We start from the raw sequence: 23914 nt of genomic DNA, 5'->3' as shown, positions 1-23914 counted from the left end.
GGCATCTGGTGTCTGACCCTAATCACTACAACTGAGGGAAATGATTTGGCATAGAGACCTCAATCAAAATTGAGGACAGCCAGTTAAGTAACCTTTATGGAATCCCTTTCAGGTGCAAGGCACATCGTCTTGTCAGGTGTTCTTTAGAATTCAGACTTAAGGAGATCAACTCAGAAGCCTAACGTGTCCTGGGTGAAGCTTTATTCTGTCACTCAGCAGAAAGGGCTGTTAGCCTGGAAATCCAGCCGGGTGCACTTTCCTGGATATTATTTCCTGATTCACTGCGAAGTGGATGGTGATGGAGGCAGCAGTAGCAGTAGCAGCAGTGCGTGACTGTTCAGTCCATTTCATGAGAAGCCGAACTTGAGGGTTCATGTGAAGACCTCATACAAGGCTTATGACAACCCAACAAAGTAAGCACGATGACTTACAGATGAAGAAACTGGAGCTGGAGAAGTTCAGGATCACATGAATAGTGAGTGAAAGCTGAAATTTGAAATCTAGTCATTTGATTCCAGGAGTCATGGATTTAAACTAATACTAAATGCCTTTCAGAAACAGGAAAAGTGGGTAGAAATTGTAGGGAACACTATAGAAGTTCAGTAGAGAGAAGTCTGTTCTAAGAGGGCATGAGAAAGCGGAGGGATTCGAGCCGGATCCTGAGTGATGGGAGAGTAACAAGAGAGGCAGAGGGGAGGAGCTGAGCAGGGCCCCGGGTGGGAGATGGCCCAGGTGAGGATGGTGGGAAGCAGCAGCTGGAAAGGGGCAGCTGGGCCTTCCTCCAGATGGAGGGCCTGAACGCCTGGCAAGGTGCGGGTGTCGTCAACGGCAGTGTGAAGCAGGTTGGTCTGGAGGCTGGTGTACACCTGACCACAGCAGGAAAAGGCAGAGAGCTGAGCGAGGGAACCAGACCATCACTTGGACCACGGCTGACATCTGAAGTCCTGGTGACAGTGGGAGTGAAGGAAATACAGATGCTAGGACTACGACAGAAAAGACCAGCACCAACTCAATGTGAGTGACGAGGGTGAAGGAGGATTTGATGTCAAAATCTGGGGCTTGGAAACTGTGGGGTGACCACACTGACAGAAGAAGAGGTCAGAAAGGGGAGGACATGGAGAAGACGGGGAGCTGGCTTCTAGGCATGCTGAGGGCCGCATGCTGTCACGACAATCCAACAGGAGCCTGTGGGAAGAGGCTGACGTGCAGCCCTGGGGTCAGGGAAAGCGGGAGGTAGGGGAGAAGGTGTGCAGGCGTTTGCAGAGATCAGAACTAAACCCACGAGAGGAGACGAGAGCTTCAAGAGGGGGAAGAAAAGCTGGAAACGGGTCCTCAAGCCTGGACAACTCCCCAAAGATGAAGCAGAGGAATCAGAGAAAAGAGGAAACTCCAACAGGTCAGTTCAGGAGCGCCAGATGCCCACAGAGCACTCAGATATTCACTTAAGGCCTGAACCAGGCCCACTGTGTCACTGCGAAGTGTGACAGTACCTGTGACTGCATCTTCCCCCACACCAATGCAGAGGCCACCAACGGACTTTCTCACTACCCGTCCCATTCTCCTTTGAGCATGGTTCGCCCCTCAGTAAGATTTTCTTGGGTGAACACCTGGTTCCCCTTAAATGAAGCCTGCCTTCAGACCAAGATGTATTTCACTGCACAGAAAACACTCTTTCAAAACTGAAAAGATTGTGATTCTGATTGAAACCAGCTTCGATACCTTAATTTTCCTTGATGATATTACTCTTGAAATATCATCGCATAGGCTTGTCTCTACTGATTCGGAAGTGTCAAAAATATTAAATCAGCAAGAAAGTACTATCACTATTAATTGCGGAGTGTCTGGGATGTTCACTACTGATATTTTTAAAGAAAGCAAAACTTTTTCTTTGAAAGACTGCAGCACAGAACTTACTATCGCTTGATTTTAGAATTCCTGGTGCAATCTGTCCCATTCCGCAATGTGCTTCCCCAAACCACTTCGGGTGGGCGCCTTGCCTGGCTGCTGAGTGTCAGCACTTCTGAGCATCACTCCATCGGGCCTGCTTTGCCTCGGTTTCATCATTAATTACATGGTGCTTCAGTTAACATTTGGGAACAGGCCCGTGTGCTACCCTGAGTCAGCACCAGGGTGGTCTGCCTCTTCAGTCTGGTCCTTGCAGATCAGAAAAGATTCTCCCGGAGACCCTTCAAGGTCATTTTGTTTCTTCCACAGATGAGGATGAGATCCACATCCCGCAATTATGAAGTTAAAGGTTTCAAGGGAGAGGTCATGGTTAAGAGCACAGGCTCATAGCAAGACAAACATTAGCTCTGAGATGCTGTGTAAATTACTTAATTATATCAGAGGCTTGGCTTCCCTGCCAAAATGCAGGGAAGACATTGGAACTGGACAAGCACAACAGGCCAGGATGTTGTATACAGGAAACAAATGTAGTTTTTGCTGATATTGTTTAAACAATACAGCCTCGCTGCCTTCCCCTTGCAGAGTAACAGTAGACAAAGAAACCATGATCAAAAGCGTTGACAAAGTAGGTTAGGGTATCTAGGGATGTGAAGACTGATGTTCCCATCAGCTTTGGGCAACTCTCATAACTTGACAAGACCTTCCCAGTACAATCGGCATCTTCTAAAGGATAAAGAGATGAGTCTCTGATTTCACTTTTTGGAGGAACTCTTGTGCTTTACACGCCATCATAAGCAAAGGTGACTTCCTCGTTCATCCCTATTTTCTTTTCTTCCCCCTCAATAAAAAGTGAGCAAGCAGGCGGGGCCTGGATGTCTCCGTGAGACCACGCTCCCGATGTAGACCGAGCTCATGAGGCAGGACTGGGTCAGCTGTGCCAGCCAGTCAAACCACAGCACAGGCCAAGCGCGTTCTCCTGGGACCTCAGCGTCTCCTGGTTGTAAGTTGTTTAAAACAATAACGCTACATTAAAGCAAAGAGACACATTTTTGTAGAGTGTCATAAAGAATTCACCAGGATTTGTAAGACAAATCATGTCTTGAGAGGATTTCATGTTTCTTCTTTCTGGGAGCCCCCGAAGGGCTCGTGCTCCCCCTTTCTCCTGCTGGCAGCACTTCACAGAAGAAGTCTGGGGAGCGCTAGCTTGAGTGAGTTCAAGCTCCCTGTAGCAAAGAGGCATGTGGATTAAGGGTTAACTATTCATCACCTTAAATCACGTCCCTAAGAAGTGACTGCAGCAACAGGAACACGAGCATTCCTCACTTCTGTGCCCCTCTGACAATCTATTTTAGTAGATTTCGGAGGGAATAGCGTGCAGGGTACTTGGTATCTGACTGAGATGTGAGTGATGTTTAGCAATAGGAATTCTTTCTGCTGATTGTGATTAGCCCGCTATAAATAGAGGATGTTACAGTATATTTCCAAATTGGCAGAGACAGCGGAGGAGAGCACACACTGATGAGAAACAATGACAAGACTGCAAAAACCAGCTCCTGCTGTGGGCTTAGAGAAGGGAGCATTTCCATGACGGCATGGAACAAAGCATCTGCTAACACTAGTAAAAACAAAACAGAACACAAACAAAAACAAGCTACTGCAATATAAAACCTTCAACAAAACAGTAACAGAGCTTCTCTGAGTACTAATGTATATACTATGTATCAAATGTGCATTATCATGATCCAGCAGCATCTGTTCCATCCCATTTTACAGATGAAGAAACTCAGGCTCTGTGTTACAGGGCCCATACCCTTTCCCACCGTGACACGCTGGCCACTTGTTCCTATTCATTTTAGGATTTAGACATCCGACCCGAGCACACACAACGCTATGAAGGGGGAAGGAAAGACTTTCTTACCTTCAGGGCCCAGTCACAATCCGCCAGGGCCTTCTGGTACTCCCCAAGTTTTATGTAGGCCTGTAGTGACACAAAGAGTTGACACTCAGACATTATCCCGCAGCAAAGCAGTCTTTAGTCAGAACAGAGAGCGGCTGAACAGCAGCATGGGGAGGAGAAGTGGTTGCAGCCAGGATCAGGCAGGGTCCCAGCAGCAAACGGACGTCACACTCACACAAGTCAACAAAGGAGCCACCTACAAGGTAAGGAGAATGGGCTTTGGGGGCAGAGGAGGGACATCACAGACTCCCAGCACGAACATCACCCTGGCTAGAACTGAAGGGTCCAAAGAGGAGCAGGGAAGAGAGCAGGAGACGGTAGCTATGGGAAAAAGCTGCCTCGTGTGACCCAAATCCTTTAGCAGACCGGACAGCCAGAGAATAAACACCCCGGTCTTGCTGTCCATCTTGCTTCTGACCTCACTGTCAGAATGCAAAGGGAGGCCAGAGAGCGGGGAAGCCCCAGCACCAGCTCACACAGGGGCGACCCAGGCCACAGAGCAGAGCCAGGAAGGGCCCGGGGGAAAACAGGAGGCACACAGTGCACCAAGTTCCGCTACGGAAGAAGAGCTAACTCCTGGGGTCTGACCGCTGGAATGTTCCAGAATAATGCCAAATGACAAAGGGAATCAAAGAAGTAGATGACAACAAGTATGGGAAAGGATATGGAGCTGTTAGGAACGTAAAACGGGGCAGGTGCTTTGGGACACAGTCTGGCAGAACCTCCAAAGTTAAAATATAGATTGTCATATGATGCAGCAACTCTGCTCCTAGATTTACACAAAGAAGATGGTGACCATATATCCCTACAAAAACCGGTACACGATGCTCATGGGAGAATTACTTGTAATATCACAAAATAGAAACAAACTAAATATCCACCAACTGCTGAATAACTAAAATATAGGATGCCCATTCAATGAAGAAATGTTCAGCAATAGAAAGAACGTATATTTACCATGACATGGGTGAACCTTGAAAACATGATGCTAAATAAAAGTCAGAAACAAAAAGATAAATATTATATGATTCGATTTGTATGAAAAGTTCAGAATAGGCAAATATTCAGGAATAGAATGTAGATGAGCGGTTGTCTAGGGTCCGGAGTCAGGATGGGAAGGGAAGTTGAAGATTGATGGCTAAAGTGAATTATTGGGGTTTGTACCCACATGTCCGCCGAGGGCCTCATGAGCTCACTGGCAGGCGTTGGGGAAGCGAGCTGGATGCTGGAGGCTTACCCATGACCTGCTTTAGAAGGGGGGCTGACTGGAAGAGCATGGGCACGGGGTGTGACCAGGAAGGGCACGGCTCTCTTGCTGACCCCTTCCTTGACGCCCGCTGTCTATCCTCACCATGCTGTCCTGCCTTGGAGCCAGGTGCCAGTGCGAGGACTGGGGTTACTGGTTTGCTGAGCCAAAATATGTCTCTCTTTCCTTAAGATGCTGGTGCTAGAAACTGTGTCTCAGTGACTAAAAGCAACTAAGACAAGTATGGAGTTTCTTCTGGGACGATGACATTTTCAGAATTGACTGTGACTTGCATAACTTTGTGATTATACTAAAACCCAGTAATTACCCTCTTTAAGTAAGTGAATTGTATGGTGTATGAATTGTCTCAGTAATGCTGCCAAAAATAGATGAAGGAAAAGTGCTGTTCTGTCCTCATAATCCCAGGAGAGGAAGAAATACAGAACTAGACTAACACTCAAGAGGCCATCACCATGAGCCCTTAATACCGAAGTCTGGGAACGCTTTTTGGAACCCTCTAGAATTGGAGAAACTCTTGGAAATCGAACATTGGATTGGAATTTGGGGGCTATTAGTCACCTTCTCATCACTGGGACAAAATATCTGACATCTGCAACTGAAAGAGGGGAAAACTTATTTTGGTTCACAGTTTTGGAGGGCTCAGTACATGGCTGGCTAATGCTAAGGCAGGAATAGCAAAGACACGACAAAGGAAATTTGCTCACCCCGTGATGACCAGAAAGGAGAGAGAGATGGAGAGAGAGAGACAGAGAGAAACAGAGAGAGAGAGAGTGAGGCAGACAGACAGACAGAGAGGCAGAGACAGAGAGACAGAGAGATAGAGAGAGACAGAAAGAGAGAAAGAGAGAGAGACAGACAGAGAAAGAGACAGAGAGAGAAAGAGCGAGAGAGAGAAAGAGAGGGAGAGAGAGACAGAGAGAGGGACAGAGAGAGAGAAAGACAGAGAGAGAGACAGACAGACAGAGAGGCAGAGACAGAGAGACAGAGAAAGAGAAAGAGAGAGACAGAAAGAGAGAGAGAGAAAGAGAGAGACAGAGAGGCAGAGACACAGAGAGACAAGAGAGACAGAGAGAGAGAGAAACAGGGAGAGAAAGGGAGAGAGAGAGAGACAGAGAGAGACAGAGAAAGAGAGACAGAGACAGAGACAGAGAGACAGAGAGAGAAAGAGAGAGACAAAGAGAGAAAGAGAGAAAGAGAGAGAGAAATGGAAGGACTCAGGGATTCAGGGACAAGAACACATGTTTGTGGTCATGCCCCCCACTTCTTTTAACCAGGCCTCATCTCCTGACAGCATCAGCTATCACCTCATCAATGAATTAACCCGCTGTTCCAACTCTAAATGCATGACAATTTTGGGAGACATATTAGATCTAAACAATACCAGGAGTCCAAATAAACTAACTGGATTTGAGCACTTAGTTTAGCTAAAGCTCCCAGCACACACATAAAAAGATGAAAGGCTGTTTGAAGATAAGCACCTTACCTACTATAACCTCCTGATTAATTACTGGCCACAATAAGGGGCCTATAAATTCTTACCGAGACTCTAAGCCCTCTTCTTTCAGAAAGTTTCCTAAGAAGCAGCAATGATCACTCCATGTAAGAAAGGAAAATCGAGTACCAGGAGGCTGAGTGGCTTCTCCAGGGTTCCACCAGCTACCGTAACAGAACCAACCACACATAGGCTTGTGCATGATCAGAAGTGTACTGAGGCCCTCGACATTCGTAACGATAAGATGAGAAATCCATGTGAACAAGCCAATTAGGGGTCAGTGTTGTAACTCAACCGAAATGAGGAGGGAGCACGGGAGGGCAGCTAATGAGTTTCTGCTGCGCGGCTCTGTGCGGCTAGGAAGGGAGCGAGCTGAGAGGTGGTGTGTTCACTAACCCGGGCTCCGCACTATTCTTTGAGATGTGTGTTTTGTGAAGCACCATCCCTTCCTCTGGGGTCCTGGGTTGCATCTGAAAGTCAGAGGATGTGAGGAAGAAGTCAGCATCATTCCTGACAGCTGTGGCTGGGATTCTGAGGCACTGTGATTCAGGGTACGCACAGACCCCGTAAATACATGCAAGGGCTTCACAGCTGCTCTGCCCTGCCTTCCCCCCTTCTGTGTCAGCTCCCTGCCCACGGGTTGCATGTAACACCCTGTAACTTCTCCATTCTTTTTTGCTTTTCTGTGTTTTCAGAAGAGCTATCTTTTCAAAACGGCAATTAAACTCTAGACTTATCTAAATTACACTGGCAATCTATTGATCATAACATTAGCTCCAGGGGAAAAACAAAGTGATGAAAGGATAGATTTTTTTCTTCAGCAAGCAGCACTCAATTCACAGGGTCCTTATTAAGTGTTTTCTATCACTGCATGCGAACAGGGGAGGCATTTTAAAAATAGGCAATGGTTCAAATGATTTGAAACACCAGGCAGCACATTTTGCATTTATTTGTCTCAGAATAAGCTTTCTCTCTGGGAAAGCTGGGGGAAATTGCTTCCCCAAAGCTTTATATTACATTTACTTATATTTATCCACATTGATTCTTAATGTGATTTTTCAGAGCTAATCAAAGAGCTGCTTAAAATTGAGTACTGGAAAAACATAACTAATTTAGATGAATCAGAATATGGGCGATCTGAGCTAGACAGAAGTCTGAATTACATAACATTCTAAAAGCAATTTTATTTTATTGCTTTTGAATCACTTCAAAGTAACTAGACTGAACACGCAATGGTAGGTAGAGCAATTGTTTTAGACACCAAATTGTAGACCAAATTTGGAGATAAGTAAGGAAATATAATATTATAGTAATTGCTTACATCTAAATGGTTCTTCTGAATTGTCAGCAGAAATTCAGTTCCTTAAGTGAACTTATTATATCTCCAGTGTTATGTAACACAGCAAGGATTTATTGAACATCTCCTACACACTGAGCATTAGAGGGAAAGTAAATGATAGTTTTTTGCCCTTGAATAGTTTAATTTATCAATCTTGTTAGGGCAATAAAATGTATAATGCTAAACTGACCTCTCGCCATCTTACTAATTTACTTTCTTTAGGAAAATTTTTCTGGCAAATGGGGGGTAGACGAGTGAAACCTCAGCTCTAGCTGGATGCATTCAAAGTGTCCACTAAGGAGGTCACGCTGTGCTTGACTGTATTTGTGATTAAATCACTGTCACTTCCGGGACTCTCCAGCCTCTTCAGGCGGTGTCCCTTGCTTGTGACGCTCTCCTTGAGCAAAGGTAGCCCGACATTTAGCCTCGAGTTACCGAGATCGGAGCTGACCGGGTCTCTGCAGCAGCCTCTCCCTCTGGTAAACGATACACGTGAAGTTCACCTCACACAGGTCCTGCTGACGGGTCCTCACCATCAGATAATCATATCTGTAAACCCGCCTGAGCAACAGATATCTACACATACGAAAACTCCACTACTTTTCACAGACAAGGTCATAGTTGACATTCTTGTTTCAATCAAAAACCATCAGCCGTGTTCCCTCAGTAAGTAGCAGCTAATAAACATCTGGGTAATGGGTTTTGCTTGGCATTATGGGAAACTGGAACCCCATGTAATATAAAACTATGCAGAAAGGGCTTTTAGAAACTTAACATTTTGAGAAATTGGTTCATCAGCGACCCACTTAACTCCAGTCACAGACTCTTAATCAGACAGAGGGATAAAATGAAGAAGACACTGTAAGGAGAGTGTCACAGTTTTGATTAAGAAAAGAAGCTCCTGAAGAGCTTGTATGTTGAGAAGTAGATCTTTCAGAAAGTGATTAGATCATCATCGAGGCTCTAAGCTCATCAGTGGGTTAATCCACTGATGAATTTAAAACTGAATGGGCTGTTAAGAGGTAGGGGCTGGTTGGAAGAAATCGGCCACTGGGCACATACTCTGGAAAGGTATGTTCCTAGCCCCTTCTTCTCTCTCTGGCTCTTTTCCTCTCTCTACTTCCCAGCTGCCATGAGATGAAAAGCTTTCTTTCACCACACCTTTCTGCCATGGAGCAGCTGCCATGGACTGAACCCCTGAAACTGTAAGCTAAAATAAACATTTGTCCTGTATGTTGTGCATGTCAGGTGTTCTGTCCTAGCAACAGCAAAGTGACTAATAGCAACAGCAGCCTTTATGAGTGCAGACCATCACCAAGAAAGGAAGCTGGAAAAGCTGAGTGATGGCTGAATTCCAAAGGCTCATGGGTCATTTCACTCCACGCTTTCTCCTTTACAGACATGGAAAAGTACCTGGTTACCACCAGGGATGCACAGCAGCTGACTTAGGTCATGAAGAGAGCTACCTGCAGTGCTTCCCACATCCTCCTCCAGTGATTTCCCTTTGGAAGCTTGGAGTCAGAATACGGTGGGAGTTTTTAACACCATGAAAATGGGTATATGCTATACACAAATCAGTTCCCCCGACACCCAAAATGAGCCCATAGGAAAATGTGTACTAGCCCACCGCTAGGCTCATTTTGTTTTCATTTTTACAAGGTTAGTGGCAAATGTTTCCCAAGAGAACCCCATGGACGCCTGTGGCTCACTGACCTGGGCTCGGTTGGTGTACAGAACTTTCATATCCTTCATCTTGTCCAAGCCCTCGCTGTAGCTCAGGATGGCTGCTGCATAGTCACCTTTGGCAAAGGCTTTGTTCCCCTTTTCTTTTAGGGCTATGAGATAAAAGTCACACAGGTGAGTTCTTACCACAGAGCAAAAAAGGCTTCCAGACTGCAGCCCCTCAATTTTCCAACTCTACTCTCAAGCCCTCTGAAGGTCAGCTGCCACTGACACACAGAGATTTGTCGCTCATGTCTCTGTAGATATTTTAGGACTGGTTTCTTTGGGTTTTTTTTTCCCCCAAGTCCACTCTGAACATTCTCAGTAGCTTTTCAGAGAAAGTAACAGTACGCTGGGGTTCAGAATCCTTCCAAGCTTGTCACAGACACTGAGGCTACACTTCCATAAGAGACAGAAATTCTTTAGATCCAAAGGTGCACAAATCTGTGCAGCTATCAACAAGAACAGAGAAAATAATCTTACATTAATTGAGAAGCTTCTCCAACTTTATCAATGAGATTGAGAGTGCTAACTTTAGTACTCAAACTTTGATAAGTAGGCATTCTATCAGATACTGACAAGGTCTACAGAGGACCATACCAGGGGACCTACATGATGAGAGGTAATAACAAGGCTTATGAGTTTCTCAGCCTTATTTAGAACACATTGAAAAATCAGAGTAGAACCCCATTATGCAATGATTATGCTTGAATATTTATTTATGCATGAGTTAATAATATAAAAATTATATGTAATTGTCATTCTATAGTGTTAATATACTCGTTTCTTGAGAGTATTTTAGGAAGAGTTTCATTGACACATAATGGCTAATAGATGATATTTATCTAGAAAAAACAAAACAGAAAGGAAGGTCATAAAATTTTCTAATAAGCAGGGATAGAATCATTTATATTGTTATAGTTAGTGTCTAGATGTCCCCCAAGACTAGTGCGGTAATGGGAGGGGGGCAGTTGAAGACACTGGAACCTAGAGTTTGTGATTGGTTCATTGCCTAGTGCTGGGATGGGTGGTTTGAATGCTGCACTCACCCTGAGTATCCTGCTTACAATATAAGGCAGAGAAAGAGGCTTGCCTCCTCCCTTCAGCCCCTTTTGCTCTGTGGCTTTTGGTAACTGCTGCCATCATAAACTGTTGCCCCTCTGCCATGCCACCATGGCTTTGAGCCAGCTGATTATGGAGTGAAACCTCTGCAGACTGTGAGCTAAATAAACCCTTCTTTCCCTAATTTTGGGTGTCAAGTATTTTGTCCCAGCAAGGAGAGAAAAGTAATACACATATTTACAGCATATATACTACTGGGTAATGTAATACTGAGAGTATTCTTTTGACACGTGTGTCTCACTGCCAACACATACAGAATGTGCCTTTCTTTTTTGTTTCTTTCCCTTTTCCCACATCTTGGTTTTTCCTCTTTCGTTTTTCTGACTTCTTAGTCGATATCTGAGGCTGGCCAGTGGAACCTCAGTTCCACCTCCCCATACTTGCCATGTAACGGGTAAGAATCTGGTAATCCATTAAGCTCACCCATATGCTTTAGAAGCAGGCTGACTGCTCATTCCAAGAGCAGCAGAAAAACAAACCACTGATGATATGTGCCTGGCCAGGTTCCACTGCCACAGGCCCATCGTAAGACAAGCACCTGGCGTCCTCAAACATTAACATGCAGGCTCTCACGTGCTCTCCCACTCTGAAGCATTTCAGCCATTGAAAGGTAAGGACAGGAAATTACCATCTGCTAAGACTTTGTTTTCCCGTCTTCTCTTGGCCCGCTCCTTTGCATCCTTCTCCAGAGATGCCAAGAAGGCCTCTGACAGCAGGGTAATATCAAATATTAGGAAGAAAAATCCAAACAGCAGAATCAGTTCTTTAGCTCAAATGCAGAAGAAAAGTACTTCGGAGCTTTACAGCCACACTTCTCATGCATATACATGGAGGCGCACGGGCACATGCACACATACACACATCTGAGGCAACTACGATGACATTTGCTTAATTTGACATTAAATAGAATCTGTGCGATGTATTATTATACATGATGGCTATGATTATGCTTCAAATTTGAATTATGTCTTTTAAAAGAGGTTTCCTTTGAAGAGAGACTTTTTTTGTTCCATTTAGCATAATGAGTCTCGAAGCTGAGCGACAGAGAAAATATCTAGATCCTCTGAGTAGCTAAGAGTAAATTGGATGATACAGAATAACAGCATTCAGTTTACAGAAGATTGGTCAGGAGAGAGTACAGTGGTGCCTCAGTTTGTGAACTCAAATTTGTTCCAGGATTCTGGAAAAGACAGCCAGGTTCATGTTCTTGTGAGAAAGATGGTCATGGTCATGTTTGTCAACAGATGCAGAATTCACAAACTAAAATGAAATTTTGTCAAACGTTTCTGTTTACACACCAAATTGTTTGCAAACAAAAACATTCATGAACCAAGGTGAATAAGGCCTCTGAAAGCAGTCCAGTCCCCTCCACCTAGTACTAGCAAAGGTGATCAGTGGGATTTTGTTCATGAATTATTTGCTAACCTTGAGGCCCTAATTTACAGGTCTGGAAGTTGAAATCAATAAAATCTGGTCCTAGGGAAAGAATATGCACTGGAAAGAGAGATGCTTTCCTTACCTGGGTTTATTTCATTTGTATTCTGCAAGACGTAGGGAATCATAAAAAACAAAGAAGAGAAACTTCAAAAACCATTCTCTGATGAACAATACATAAACTAAGAAAACAAATCAATTAGAAATGAGAATTTTGGTCATTTCTTCTACACAGCAACACTGAATGGTCCAAAATTCAGAGGCCTGGCTTTGTATCAGGAAAGCTGATTGTGGGCACAGCACGGCTGAGGGACCCCAGCTGTAACCGTGTATGCTGCAAACAGGAACTAAGGGAATATGTTCCCTTAACAACATAGTTTAGATATTGCACACAAGCTTAGGAGGACGAGAGACTGAACACTCATTTAAACAAACCCGTGGGGCTGTTTACAGTTGATCCAGAAAGACCAACGGGATGGGGGGATCAGAGTTCATACTTCATTATGGAAAATAAATCCAGTGAATTTGAGAAACGAATGACTATTTCAGCTTTACTAGGCATTTGAGATTAAGTTGTTCCCTCAAAGTTAGTCTTTGTGATGTCGCTACTTATACTACTCCATAACAGGCAGGAAACCTGCGCAGCGGCTTGTGGCGGGCTGATCGTGGTCTTGTTCAAGGCTGTCCTGCACCCGTCCTCCTCTCCGGCTTCTTCCATCAGCATCAGTCTCTCTTCTGTCTGCTGCACGGCTCTCTGTTGTATAACTGGGTCATCAGAATTCATCTCCTGAATTAAAGTGGCTAGACGAGAAATCAGACAGCAATCAATCAAACAAGGCCTTCCAAAAGGAAGATTCCATTCATTAGAAAAGAAGCTGTAGAAAATTAACAGGGAAGATCTCAGAGGAAGAAAACAGGCCAGTTGAAAGTGAAGCAAAACAGGGCAATTAGAACCCACAGGAGACAATTAAACAGAGAATTTGTTTTGTCTGGAAAAAGTTAATGAAAGATTTTAACTCTGGGCTTCGAGGAAAGAGTTTAAGTCATTATTCGATTCAGCTAGAATTTATACAGAGCTTATTATGAGTTAGATATTTATGCTAAATGCTATTGACAAAAATGAATTCAAAAGATCACTTTGTAAGAGCCTATGATCCCGTGCTGGAGGCTAGCATGTACCTTAAATCCAGGCAGCTCTGAATCGCAAAGCAACGGCCCCCTTTCTCTGTGCTGCCTACCCAGGTTGGAGGACACGCTGTGCCACTTGGGGGCCACCCTGCCCAACACTCATCACCTCTCCACTCCAACTAACAGATGAGTATGTTCACCTTATTGTACCTCCAGGTGAATCTTCCCATGCATCTCTCTCAGCCTCTATCTGGAATACTGGGTACTGACAGAAAGACAGACAGGATAGCTGGATGCCTTGGGGAACTGGTGTCAACTCAATGGGACATCTAGTAATGCCCACAATCTGTGGCACCCTAGGCATCTATTATTCTCCCAAAGACTTTTGTCTGCAATCTGATTTGCATTTCCCTGATGACCAGAGATGCTGAGAATCTATTCGTTCAGACAGGAAAGGAATGGCATCAGAAAGGAACCTTTCCGCTTCCTACCATCAATCTACAAAACTGCCTACAAGCAGTTTTGTGCCTCCTACCACGAGGAGGAGTGTTTCTCCTCTCTGATGAGGTAAATTGTTCATAGTGTGCTCAGGATCCCACCACTGTGTCTCACAGGATCGAGAACACTACAGTGTCAATTAAGTAGCTCATCTTGACAATATTTTCAACCTCTTCCATTTGCCCAGCTCCTGCCTAGATGTATTTATATGCTTTAAATGTTCTCAATCATGTCTCATTCCTTCAAAGCTAAATTTCTGATTTTCCCCTTCTGTTCCTTTCTATCCCTATTCCCTTTGTCTTTAGATACCATTTCCACCTAGGTAAGGATCTATCTCCCTGTTTCCTGTATCCTATCTTTTATTTTGTATTTTTAGAAATTATTTATTTATACATCAGCCTTTGCATATAAAAAGTTATGCAATATTTATTTTATTTAACAGTAGTTGGTACATTGCATTTTGTTAACTTAGAGGTGATTGTTCAGATTACAAGATCTAGGCACAAACAAAGAATGACAGCACAAACGGTTCTTTCTGATGAATTAACAGAGGTTGATATTATAGTTATCTACCTAGTTATGCAATATTTAAACCGGTATTGGATTTATTTCACTTAACATGGTTTCAAGGTATATCATTTCCCACAAATGACTCAAATTTATCCTTCATTATGTCATAGTAGTACTCCACTGTATATACATAACATTTTCTTTACCCACTCATCTGTTAATGGGTATATAGGCCATTTCTAAGCATTAGATATTATTAGTGCTGCCATAAATGTGCGTGTATATGTATCACTATGTCAGGATGTCTTCAATCCACCTGGAAAGACACCAAGAAAGGGACTAGCTGGGTTGAATGGAATTGCTAGCTTTAGTTTTCTGAGGACTGCCCATGCTGATTTCCACGGTGGTTGTATGAGTTTACACTCTAATCAACAATGTCGAAGGGCCTACTTTCCCCCACAGCCTCACCAGCATTTGTTACTGTTGGATTTTTTGATGATAGCTATTCTTTCTGGAGTAAAATGGAATCTCAGTGTTGTTTTAATTTGTATTTCCTTGGTGGCCAGAGTCGTCGAGCATTTATTCATGTACTTACTGACCACTGGTGCTTCTTTTAAGTGCCTATTCATTTCAGCTGCCCAGTTTTTGATGGCTCTTTTATTTGGGGGAATTTGCTATTTGAGTTCTTTGTAGATTCTAAGTATTAGACCTCTGTCAGAGAAGTAGCTGGCAAAATTATTTTTTCCCATTCGGCAGGCTGTCTCATCACCCACTGACTGTTTCTTTTGCGTGCAGTTTTATAATTTGATGCAATCTCATCGGTTGATTCTTGATGCTATTTCTTGTGGAATTGCAGCTCCGTTTGGAAAGTCCTTGCTGGTACCTGTTGTGGGGGATCACAGATTGTAAACCAAGTTGAGGGGATGTCGGAGGCTGTGCTTGTCCTGCCGTTTGAGCCAGACTGGAATGCAGAACTCCCTGCTCTCCTGTGGTCACAGCTGAAGCCACATGGCTGTGATACTGTGGGGCACACAGGGCAAGGTAAGGATGCCCACGATGATAAGACTCTTTAGTGCAAGATAGTAGAAACAGTAAATGGTTTCTCCTGAGGAAACTACAGTGTCCTTATGGCTCTCTGTCTCATCCTTGCAAGAATGCTTTGTTCTTATTGGCCCACTGTAATCACCACTGCGGGTCCGCGGGGCCCTCACCGCACCCTTCACCCACTGTCCCTGACACAGATGTAACCATAATACCCAGGTCCTGGCTGCCTCATGGCCTGCTGTTCCCCGAGAACAATGGGCCACTCCAGTACCCTCTTACATTGCCATTTTGTCTGTTGGTCTTTCTTTTCATCGTGCACCACAATGCCTTGCAGGATACTGGGGACTCACTACATGGTCCCTAATACCTATGACTTCAAGCATTTTACCTATTTGATCTTCCAGTAAATTGTTTCGATTTTAATATTTCTTTTGATTTTGATTTTATTTTGGTGCATGGTGATAGGCGTAAGTCTAGAGTCAATCAATCTTGTGCATGTGTATGACTAATTCCCCAGCAACAGTTATTTACAAGGCTGTCTTCTCTATGTTTGTTTTTGGTCCCTTTGTTAAAGATCAAATGGCTGAATGTGCCTGGGGTTATTCATCTTCTGTTCTGTTGCATTGATCTAGCTGTCTGGTTTTATGCCAGAGCCACCCTTTTTTTTTGGCTGTAGCTTTGTATTGTAAGTTGAAATCTGGGATCTTTCCTGCTTTGTTTTTGCTGCCCAAGATTGCTTTTGCTATCCTGGTCTCTTCTAGTTCTATGTAAACCTTAGATAGTTTTCCTCCAGTTCAATGAGGAAAACTGTTGGTATTTTGATTCAAATTAAACCTATGTGTTTTAGCAATGTGACCATTCTGACAGTATTCATTCTGCCTATCCAGGAACATGGGATAGCTTTCCTTTTCCGATCGTCCTCCTTGATTTCTTTTGTCAGACTGCAGTAGCTTTCATTGCCTTGGTTATGTTAATTCCTAAGTATTTAATTTTCCTTGGTGCTATTATGAGTGACAGTGTCTTCATAATTTCTCTGTGATTTCATTATTAATATATAAAGTATATAACAACACTACTGATTCTTGTGTATTGATTTTGTATCCCGCTATATTGTTCAATTTGTTTATTAGTTCTAGGAGTCTTGGTGGAATTTTCTGGGTCTTTTATGTAGAGGATTGTATTATCTGTGAACAAAGATAACTTGATTTATTCCTTTCCGACCTGTATTCTTTTTATTTCTTTCTCTTATCTGAGTGCTCTAAAATTTTGAGTGCTATACTGAATACTAGTGCTGATAGTGAACATTCTTATCTTGTTCATGATTTTAGAAGTAAAGCTTTCAGTCTTTCGCCATTTAATATGATGGTGACAGTGGTTTATCATAAAAAGCTTTTATCAGGTTGAAATAAAGTGCTTCTATACTATGTTCTTCAGACTTTTTATCATAAATGGATATTGGATGTTGTCAAAGGCTTTTTCTGTGTGTACTGAGATGACCATGTGATATATTACATTTACTGATTTGCATATATTGAATCCCCTTTTATTTCTGAGATGAAGCCTACTTGGTGATGATGTGTGATTTTTTGATGATACCCTGCATTGTGTTTGTCAGTATCCTGTTGAGAATTTTTGCATGTATGTTCATAAAAGAGACTGGTCGTAGCTTTATTATTTGGATCCTTGTGTGGTTTTGGAATCAGGGCACTGATATGTTTGGAAGTACTGGAACCCTTCCCACTTGATTAAAGTGTTTGAGAATATTGGTATTACATCTTCCTGAAATTCTTGTAGGGTTTAGTGGTGACATTATCAGGTCCCTGGCTTTCCTTAACTTGTAAGTATTTTATTACTGTTTCAGTTTCATTGTCTATTATTAATTTATTAGTAATGCTAATTTATTCAACATTTTATGTCTTTTGGTTCAATTTTAGTAATTCATGCATCCAGGAATCCATCCACGTCTTCAAGAGACTCCAATTTGCTGAACTATAATTTTTCACAATATTTATTAATGATCTTCTGAATTTGGGTGGTGTCTGCTATGATTTTGCTTTTCTCATTTCTAATTTCATTGATATGCATCTTTTCTTTCTTCCTTTTCATAAGTTTGTCTATTTTATTTATCATTTTCAATGAACCAGCTCTTTGATTCTTTGGTTTTTTAGTCTCAACACACTTTCACAAAAGACCAACTACACAAAACATTAACAAAGAAATCTGAGAACTGATTCACAGCTTCAAACAAATGCACTTAATAGCTATCTACAGTGCTCTACCCTGCTACAACAGAACACACATTTCTCTCAGCAGCAGATGGATCTTTTCCAAAACAGACCACATATTAGCCCATAAAGCCTGCTTAAATAAACACAAAAGAATAGAAACCATCCCCTGTATACTAACAGATCCTAACAGGCTTACTTAAAGGGTTTTTTTTTTTTTCCTATTTTCACTTCTATATTTCCCACTGACTCTCCAAGGAAACTCATTTGCAAAACTTTTAAGTGTAAAAAATATGATCAGCTATCAGTCATTTAAGTAGTCTTGCTTCAGAAAGGCAGCTGACTGACGACTGGAGTAGGGAGTCACCAGGAAAAGCCATTCTCACGTCCTGGCAGAGGATCCCAGGATGGCATGAAAGCAAACCTCAGCTCCATGTATGTCTTGATGAGCACAGCTCCAGTCATCTTCCTGCACTGCACATTTTACATTTCTGCTTGTGTCATGTTTGCAAACATCCATTAGGGAAAGCAAGTCACACAGTCACTTGCAAACTAAACAGTGAAGAAACAAGGTCTACTCTGATGGAATGAAAGGAATTAGTGAACAGTTTTGCAACTTACCAGTAAGTTTTTCTTTATGGCTGGGTAATATTCCACCATGTGTGCACGGATGCACGTGCATTGTCTCTTGTTGTGGGGCATCTGCACTGATGGCCGACTGCTCTGTGCTGTACTAAGCAGGGGCACGCAGGTATCTCCACAGCGAGCTCACTTGGATGCCTTCAGGCAATGCTGAGAACTGGCAAAGCTGGATCACTGATAGGTTTAGTTTTAGTTTTTTGAGGAATCTCCCCTTATTTCCACAGTGGCTGCAGTAATTAAATTCCCACCAACAGTGTAGAGGGAATTTTTACTAGGATTTGTGCAACTTGCTCTTTACTCAGAATGTTTTACAGATTTGTTCTTGCAACATGATTCCAGGTGATTTATTTTATTCCATATATATATTTATATCATAGTTATATAAATGATAGATATCAAAGTGGTTTGTTATTTTTTGCACAGTTAACATACATAATTGAACACTTGTATGTGCATATTATATGTTCTTCAGGATATGGCTGTATCAAGTTTTACTGTAACACCAACATGTGAGAAACTGTTCTCCTTCCTCCACATTCTTGTTAACGTTTGCTCCTGTTAAATTGTTGTTACTAGAATGCATGGGGATGATCACTCATGAATACTCTGATTTTCGTTTTGCTGGCTATGACTGGGATTGAATATCTACTTCTGATTTGCAGACCATTTGGATTTCTCTGCTATGAAATATTTGTTCCTATCCTTGGCCAGTATATATATATTTTTCCTTTTTGAGACAAGATTTCAGTATGCAGTCCAGCATGGCCTTGAACTCACTTTGTAGCCCAGGCTGCCCTCGAACTTGCAGTGACCCTGTGGTCTCAGCCTCCCAAGTGCTAAGACTATAAGAATTATGCACTACCACACCCAGCCGTGGCCAGTTTTCTGCTGGGTCATCTGTCCCTTTTATATTGGTTTATAAGATTTCTTTATATAGTCTGCAGCATTTTCATGCATTCGTAAAGATTTCCATGGGTATAGTCAGTCTCTTCGCTTATTTTTGTAGAAACTTTCATTGAAGAAATTTTTAAAATGTTTAATATGGTAAACATGCCAATATTTTCCTTTATGATTTATGCCTTTTCTACTGTTAATCTTATAAATGCATTTCTTATGGTGACTCTAAAGTCTAAACATTTCATTTTGCTCATTAATGAAATGAATGCCCCTGGCGTTGGTTTCTGGGTTGGGCAGGAATCTCATTTGCTGGGGGTTCCTGCCTTCTCACAGATGAGCCATCATTCCTGTTGCGTATGAAATCTTTCCAGGCTCTTCTCCACGGCTTGTCTATTGCAGCACCAGTAAGAAGCCTGTAGCAGTGAGTAAGAGTTTCTTGCCATTTTCTCCTGCAGCGTTTTCTTGCTTATTCTTGGTCATTTGCTCTTCCATGTGAACTGTGGGATCAGCCGACTGAATTTTAGCACAAGCCTCTTTGGGAATTTTGATGTGAGTTGTACTGAGTGTACAAAATAATTTGAGAGCTTATAGCTTCACCAAGTGGGTCTTCCCAGACATGAAAAAAAAAGTCTTTATTTATTTAGATGTTCTTTTTTAATTAAAATTCTTATTAACTAAGCTATAATTTATTCTAATTTCATTAGATTCTCCTTAATATCCTTTCTTAGTTCTAGTCTCTCAGCAAAGATACCTCATTACATTTTCTCTAGGCTGTCACAATTTCTCAACTTTCCATGTTTTTGATGACCTTGACAGTTTTGAGGTATAACAGTCAGGTATTTTATAGACAGTGATTCAGTTAGTGTTTATCTATTTCTCACGGTTAGAATCTGGAGAGGAAGATTAAACATTGTATAATATCAATTTTTTGATATTATATTGTATTGATATTATACAATGTTTGATGCTGATGTGACTTATTGTGGTGTTAGCCTTGGTTGTTTGTCTAAAGTTGTGTGTTAGTTTTTCTTTCACTCTAAAGTCATTTTTCTACCCTCCCTTTTTGACCTGTATTCGGCTACTAAATGTATCTCATACTAAAAGATTTGAAGGTTATGATCCCTCTCCTGCTAGAACATCGTCTATATAAATTACCTGAACTTCATCTGAATGGGAAGTTGGCCTTATTTACTTACTTATTTTTATTTATTCCACAATTTTGTTTTGTTTTGGAGAGTGTTTTGCAGGTAGTTGAGGCTGGTCTTGAACATACTATAGCCATGCTGGCCTCAAACTTGAAGCAATCCTCCTGCCTCAGCCTCCTGAGTGCTGGGATTACAGGCATACACCATTAGGTCAGGCCTCCAGTCATTTATTTATATCAGTATGGACTCATAGATATTTATCTTACACTTTGTATTATAGTAGTACACTGCTTAACTTGTTGCTGAAATGTTTCCAGTTTTGACCAGTGCGATCTTTTTCAATTAAACTTTATAATTTTATCCATGAAAGGCTCTCATAATTTTGCTAGATCTACTTTGGGATTGTAACTGAAGTCTTCACTGATGCCAGAAATTAAAAACAGATCTAGAACATGATCTAGTAAATTTATTTCTGGGTACTCACCCAGAGGAAAAGAAGTCAGCACGTCAAAGAGACATCTGTACATCTGTACCCCACCCTCACTGCAGCCCAGCCCCAGCAGGAGGTAGCAAGTCACTCTCGGTGTCCATCAACAGATGAACCAAGACAGGGTGTACACACCACATGTGCGCACTCTTAACAAAAAGGAGAACTCATGAAACAATCCAGGCACCAAAGGACTAGTACTGCATGACCTCACTCATATAGGAAGCCGAAAAAGTCCCTGAAGCAATGTAGAACGGTGAGTACCAGAGCCTGGGGGTTGAGAACAGGAACATGTTGGTCAAAAGAATAAAATTTCGGTCACACGGGAAGAATAAGTTCTGCAGCTTAATTGTACAGCATGGGGCTAGTTAATAATAATGTACTGCACACTCGAAAACTGCTAAGAGAATAGGTCTTAAATGTTCTCATGAACAAAGTGTTACTATGAGAACTGATAGTTAGGTTACTTAGACTCAATCACTGCACAACATAGACATAAACCAAAACATCACACTGCGCGCCAAAATTACATGCAATTTTATTTGTCAATTAAGCCTAAAGAAAGTCAAGAAATAATTATGGCCGCTGCCTTACCGTCTATTTTGTCTGAAACTACCTGGTAAGTATTTTTGCACTTTTTAAGGATCCAGCTGTCCTGTGTCTGTCCTCAAGCTCAGGTGTGCATCTCTTCCGTTCGCACCCTGCAAAGTTAATGCCTGTGAACACCTTCCCTAGGACGCAGCCACCTTAACTCAGCCGCCTCCTCCTCCAAGCCTTCCATCTCAGCAAATGCCATGCCGCTCTCGGGACTCATCTTTAGTCTCCATGTTCCCTCCGTCCTCACAGCTTCAGACACCAGAGCCCATCCAGGGTGACTTCTACAGGCTCCCCGAAGCTGGGCACCGTGTCCACTCCCACTGCCATGATGCCAACCCCAGCCCCCAACACACGCTGCAAGGACCCCCTCCCTGCTCTCAGGACACCCCTTTTCTTCCCAGTACAGTCCCCTTTCCAAGCGGGCTGGAGGTGCTTTTCTACAGCATCATTCTGACCTGGTGTAAGGACAAGACTCCCACAGCTCTCTCACAGCCTCGCTGCTGTGGCTCCCGAGGCCTCCTCTGATCTGGCCTCCCTCCCTCAGATGGCGCCTTCTCTCCTGGCTCTCTCCAGCCAGTCATATGGAACTTTCCATTCCTTCCGTTTCTAAAGGCACCAGCCTTTTACTGTAACTCCAGCTACGCCCCTTCCTTCTTTCCCATCTGGAACCCTCCCCAAACTTGTCCTCAGTGGCAAATGCCTACTCACGCCTCAAATTTTGCCTAAATTTCACTTATTCATGGAAATCTTATTAGACTGAATTATGTCCCCCCCCCATTCAAAGCCCTAAGCCCTAATATGACTATTTTTGGAGATGTGCAGACAGGCTTTTATTTAAACAGATAATTAAATGGGATCATAAGGGAGGGGCTCTGATCCAGTGTGACTGGTATCCCCACAAAAACATCTAGAGAGAGATGACCATGTCAACCCACACCAATGGATGGCCTTCAACAGCAGCCTCAGGTGAAATCAATCCTGCCAACCCTTCATCCCTGAAGTTCTAGTTTCGAGAACAGTGATAACATATACTTCTGCTGCTTAAGCTTCCCAAATTGTGGTACTTTGTTATAGCGGCTCTAGTGACTAAGACCACTCTCTGAACTGGGCTGGACTCTCCTGTCCTTTGCAAGTCTTTCTTTGTGTCACAAATCACTTTCAAATTATTTAGCATCTGTTTTCCCCACTGAACTACAGGTATTCTTTTACCATACGGTGCCTAGAAATACCGCCACAAGAATGCAAGAAATGAGTGTATAGAATCCAAATACATGGGGCTATGGAAACTTAAATCGGTAAGAAGGTGAAATAAAGTTAGAAATTCAGTTCTTCTGCCACACTAGCCACATTTCAAATGGTCAACAGCCACGTGTGTCCAGCGAACAATACAGATTACAGTGAATAATGCAGTTTATGGGACAGTGCAGTTTATTTCCACTGTTACAGAAGGTTCTATCAGACAATGCCGGTCTAAGTGATCCCTGAGAGAACCCCAAGTCTGATAAAGAAGACGGGGAGCAGTGGGAAATACGAGGACCAAGCGCAGGGCATAAAACAGCAGCGATGTGTGGGAAACCACAGCAGCTTGTGAGGAGCAGGGAGGTGACCGAGGTGACAGCAAAGTCACGTGGGGACCAGAGGGCCTGGGATTTATTTTGACTGAGAAGGAATCCAAGCAGAGAAGTGTCTGGGCCAGATCTGCATTTTAGATACTTGACTCAGTGGGGAGTATGAGCCTGGTGGCAAAAACAACAATTAAGGGTTGTTGAAATTCTGTTGAGAGGAACCAGAACAGAGGGAGGGTTGGAGAGGATGGAGCTGAGCAGAGGCCAAACCTGCAGCCGATTGGATGCAAGGTAGAGAGGTGGGAGAGCTTAGGTAAGGCTGGTGGGTCTGTGGATGGCGGGGCACCCACTGAGACCGGAAGGGGAAGGCAGGAGAAGGTCAGAGGGGGAAAGAGGGGATGACTCCGCTTTGGACACACAGAGCTCGAGGCATCTGTCCGAGTTGATGGACATGCAGTTGGCTATAGAGGCTGAGGTTTGAAACAGAAGCCTGGGTTTCAGCTCAGATGGGGCAGCAGCGAGCAAAGGTGGTGGCTATGTGCTCGCCTTGCAGAACATGTGCTAAAACACTGGAACCATACAGAGCAGATTATCGAGGCCCCTGCACAAACAGGTGGTGGAAAATCACATGAAGAGCCAGGTAAGCTGTGGGCATGGCCAAAACTCAGAGACGTCTTTCAGGGCCGAGCAGAAGAGAGACCCAAAACACACCAGCATGCTAGTACATTTTACTGTGAGGGTGCCCAAACTACTTTTAAAATTCTTTGCACCCATACTGTGTGCTGGGAGCAGCACTTTAATATGTTTCTATTTTCTATGTAGGTTGCTTGTTTGCTTGATTCCACGTCAGACAAGCTCCCTGAAGTCTGAACAGGGTCTGACCTGTTTGGAATCTCCTGAATGTGTTATGTGGGATCAGAGAACATTCTCTGGAGTCC

General features: G+C 43.0%; 1 protein-coding gene across 3 annotated transcripts in view; it reads right to left on the bottom strand.

Annotated features, from left to right (window-relative positions):
- Window positions 1–23914, bottom strand: part of Ttc12 (tetratricopeptide repeat domain 12) — a 57478-nt gene that overhangs the window by 31343 nt on the left and 2221 nt on the right. For all 3 annotated transcript variants that reach the window (XM_023566224.2, XM_003472687.5, XM_063255778.1), the window contains exons 3-7: window positions 12876–13039; window positions 12324–12345; window positions 11433–11510; window positions 9674–9795; window positions 3824–3883 (exon numbers count right to left, since the gene is read on the bottom strand). In XM_023566224.2, coding sequence (XP_023421992.1) covers window positions 3824–3883; window positions 9674–9795; window positions 11433–11510; window positions 12324–12345; window positions 12876–13039 — 446 coding nt within the window. The remainder of the gene's footprint in view (window positions 1–3823; window positions 3884–9673; window positions 9796–11432; window positions 11511–12323; window positions 12346–12875; window positions 13040–23914) is intronic.

Source organism: Cavia porcellus, unplaced genomic scaffold (genome assembly GCF_034190915.1).
Source record: "Cavia porcellus strain 051 isolate PalLab524CR breed Dunkin Hartley unplaced genomic scaffold, mCavPor4.1 scaffold_9, whole genome shotgun sequence".
NCBI classification, from domain to species: domain Eukaryota; kingdom Metazoa; phylum Chordata; class Mammalia; order Rodentia; family Caviidae; genus Cavia; species Cavia porcellus.
This window is presented reverse-complemented; position numbering and strand designations above follow the sequence as displayed.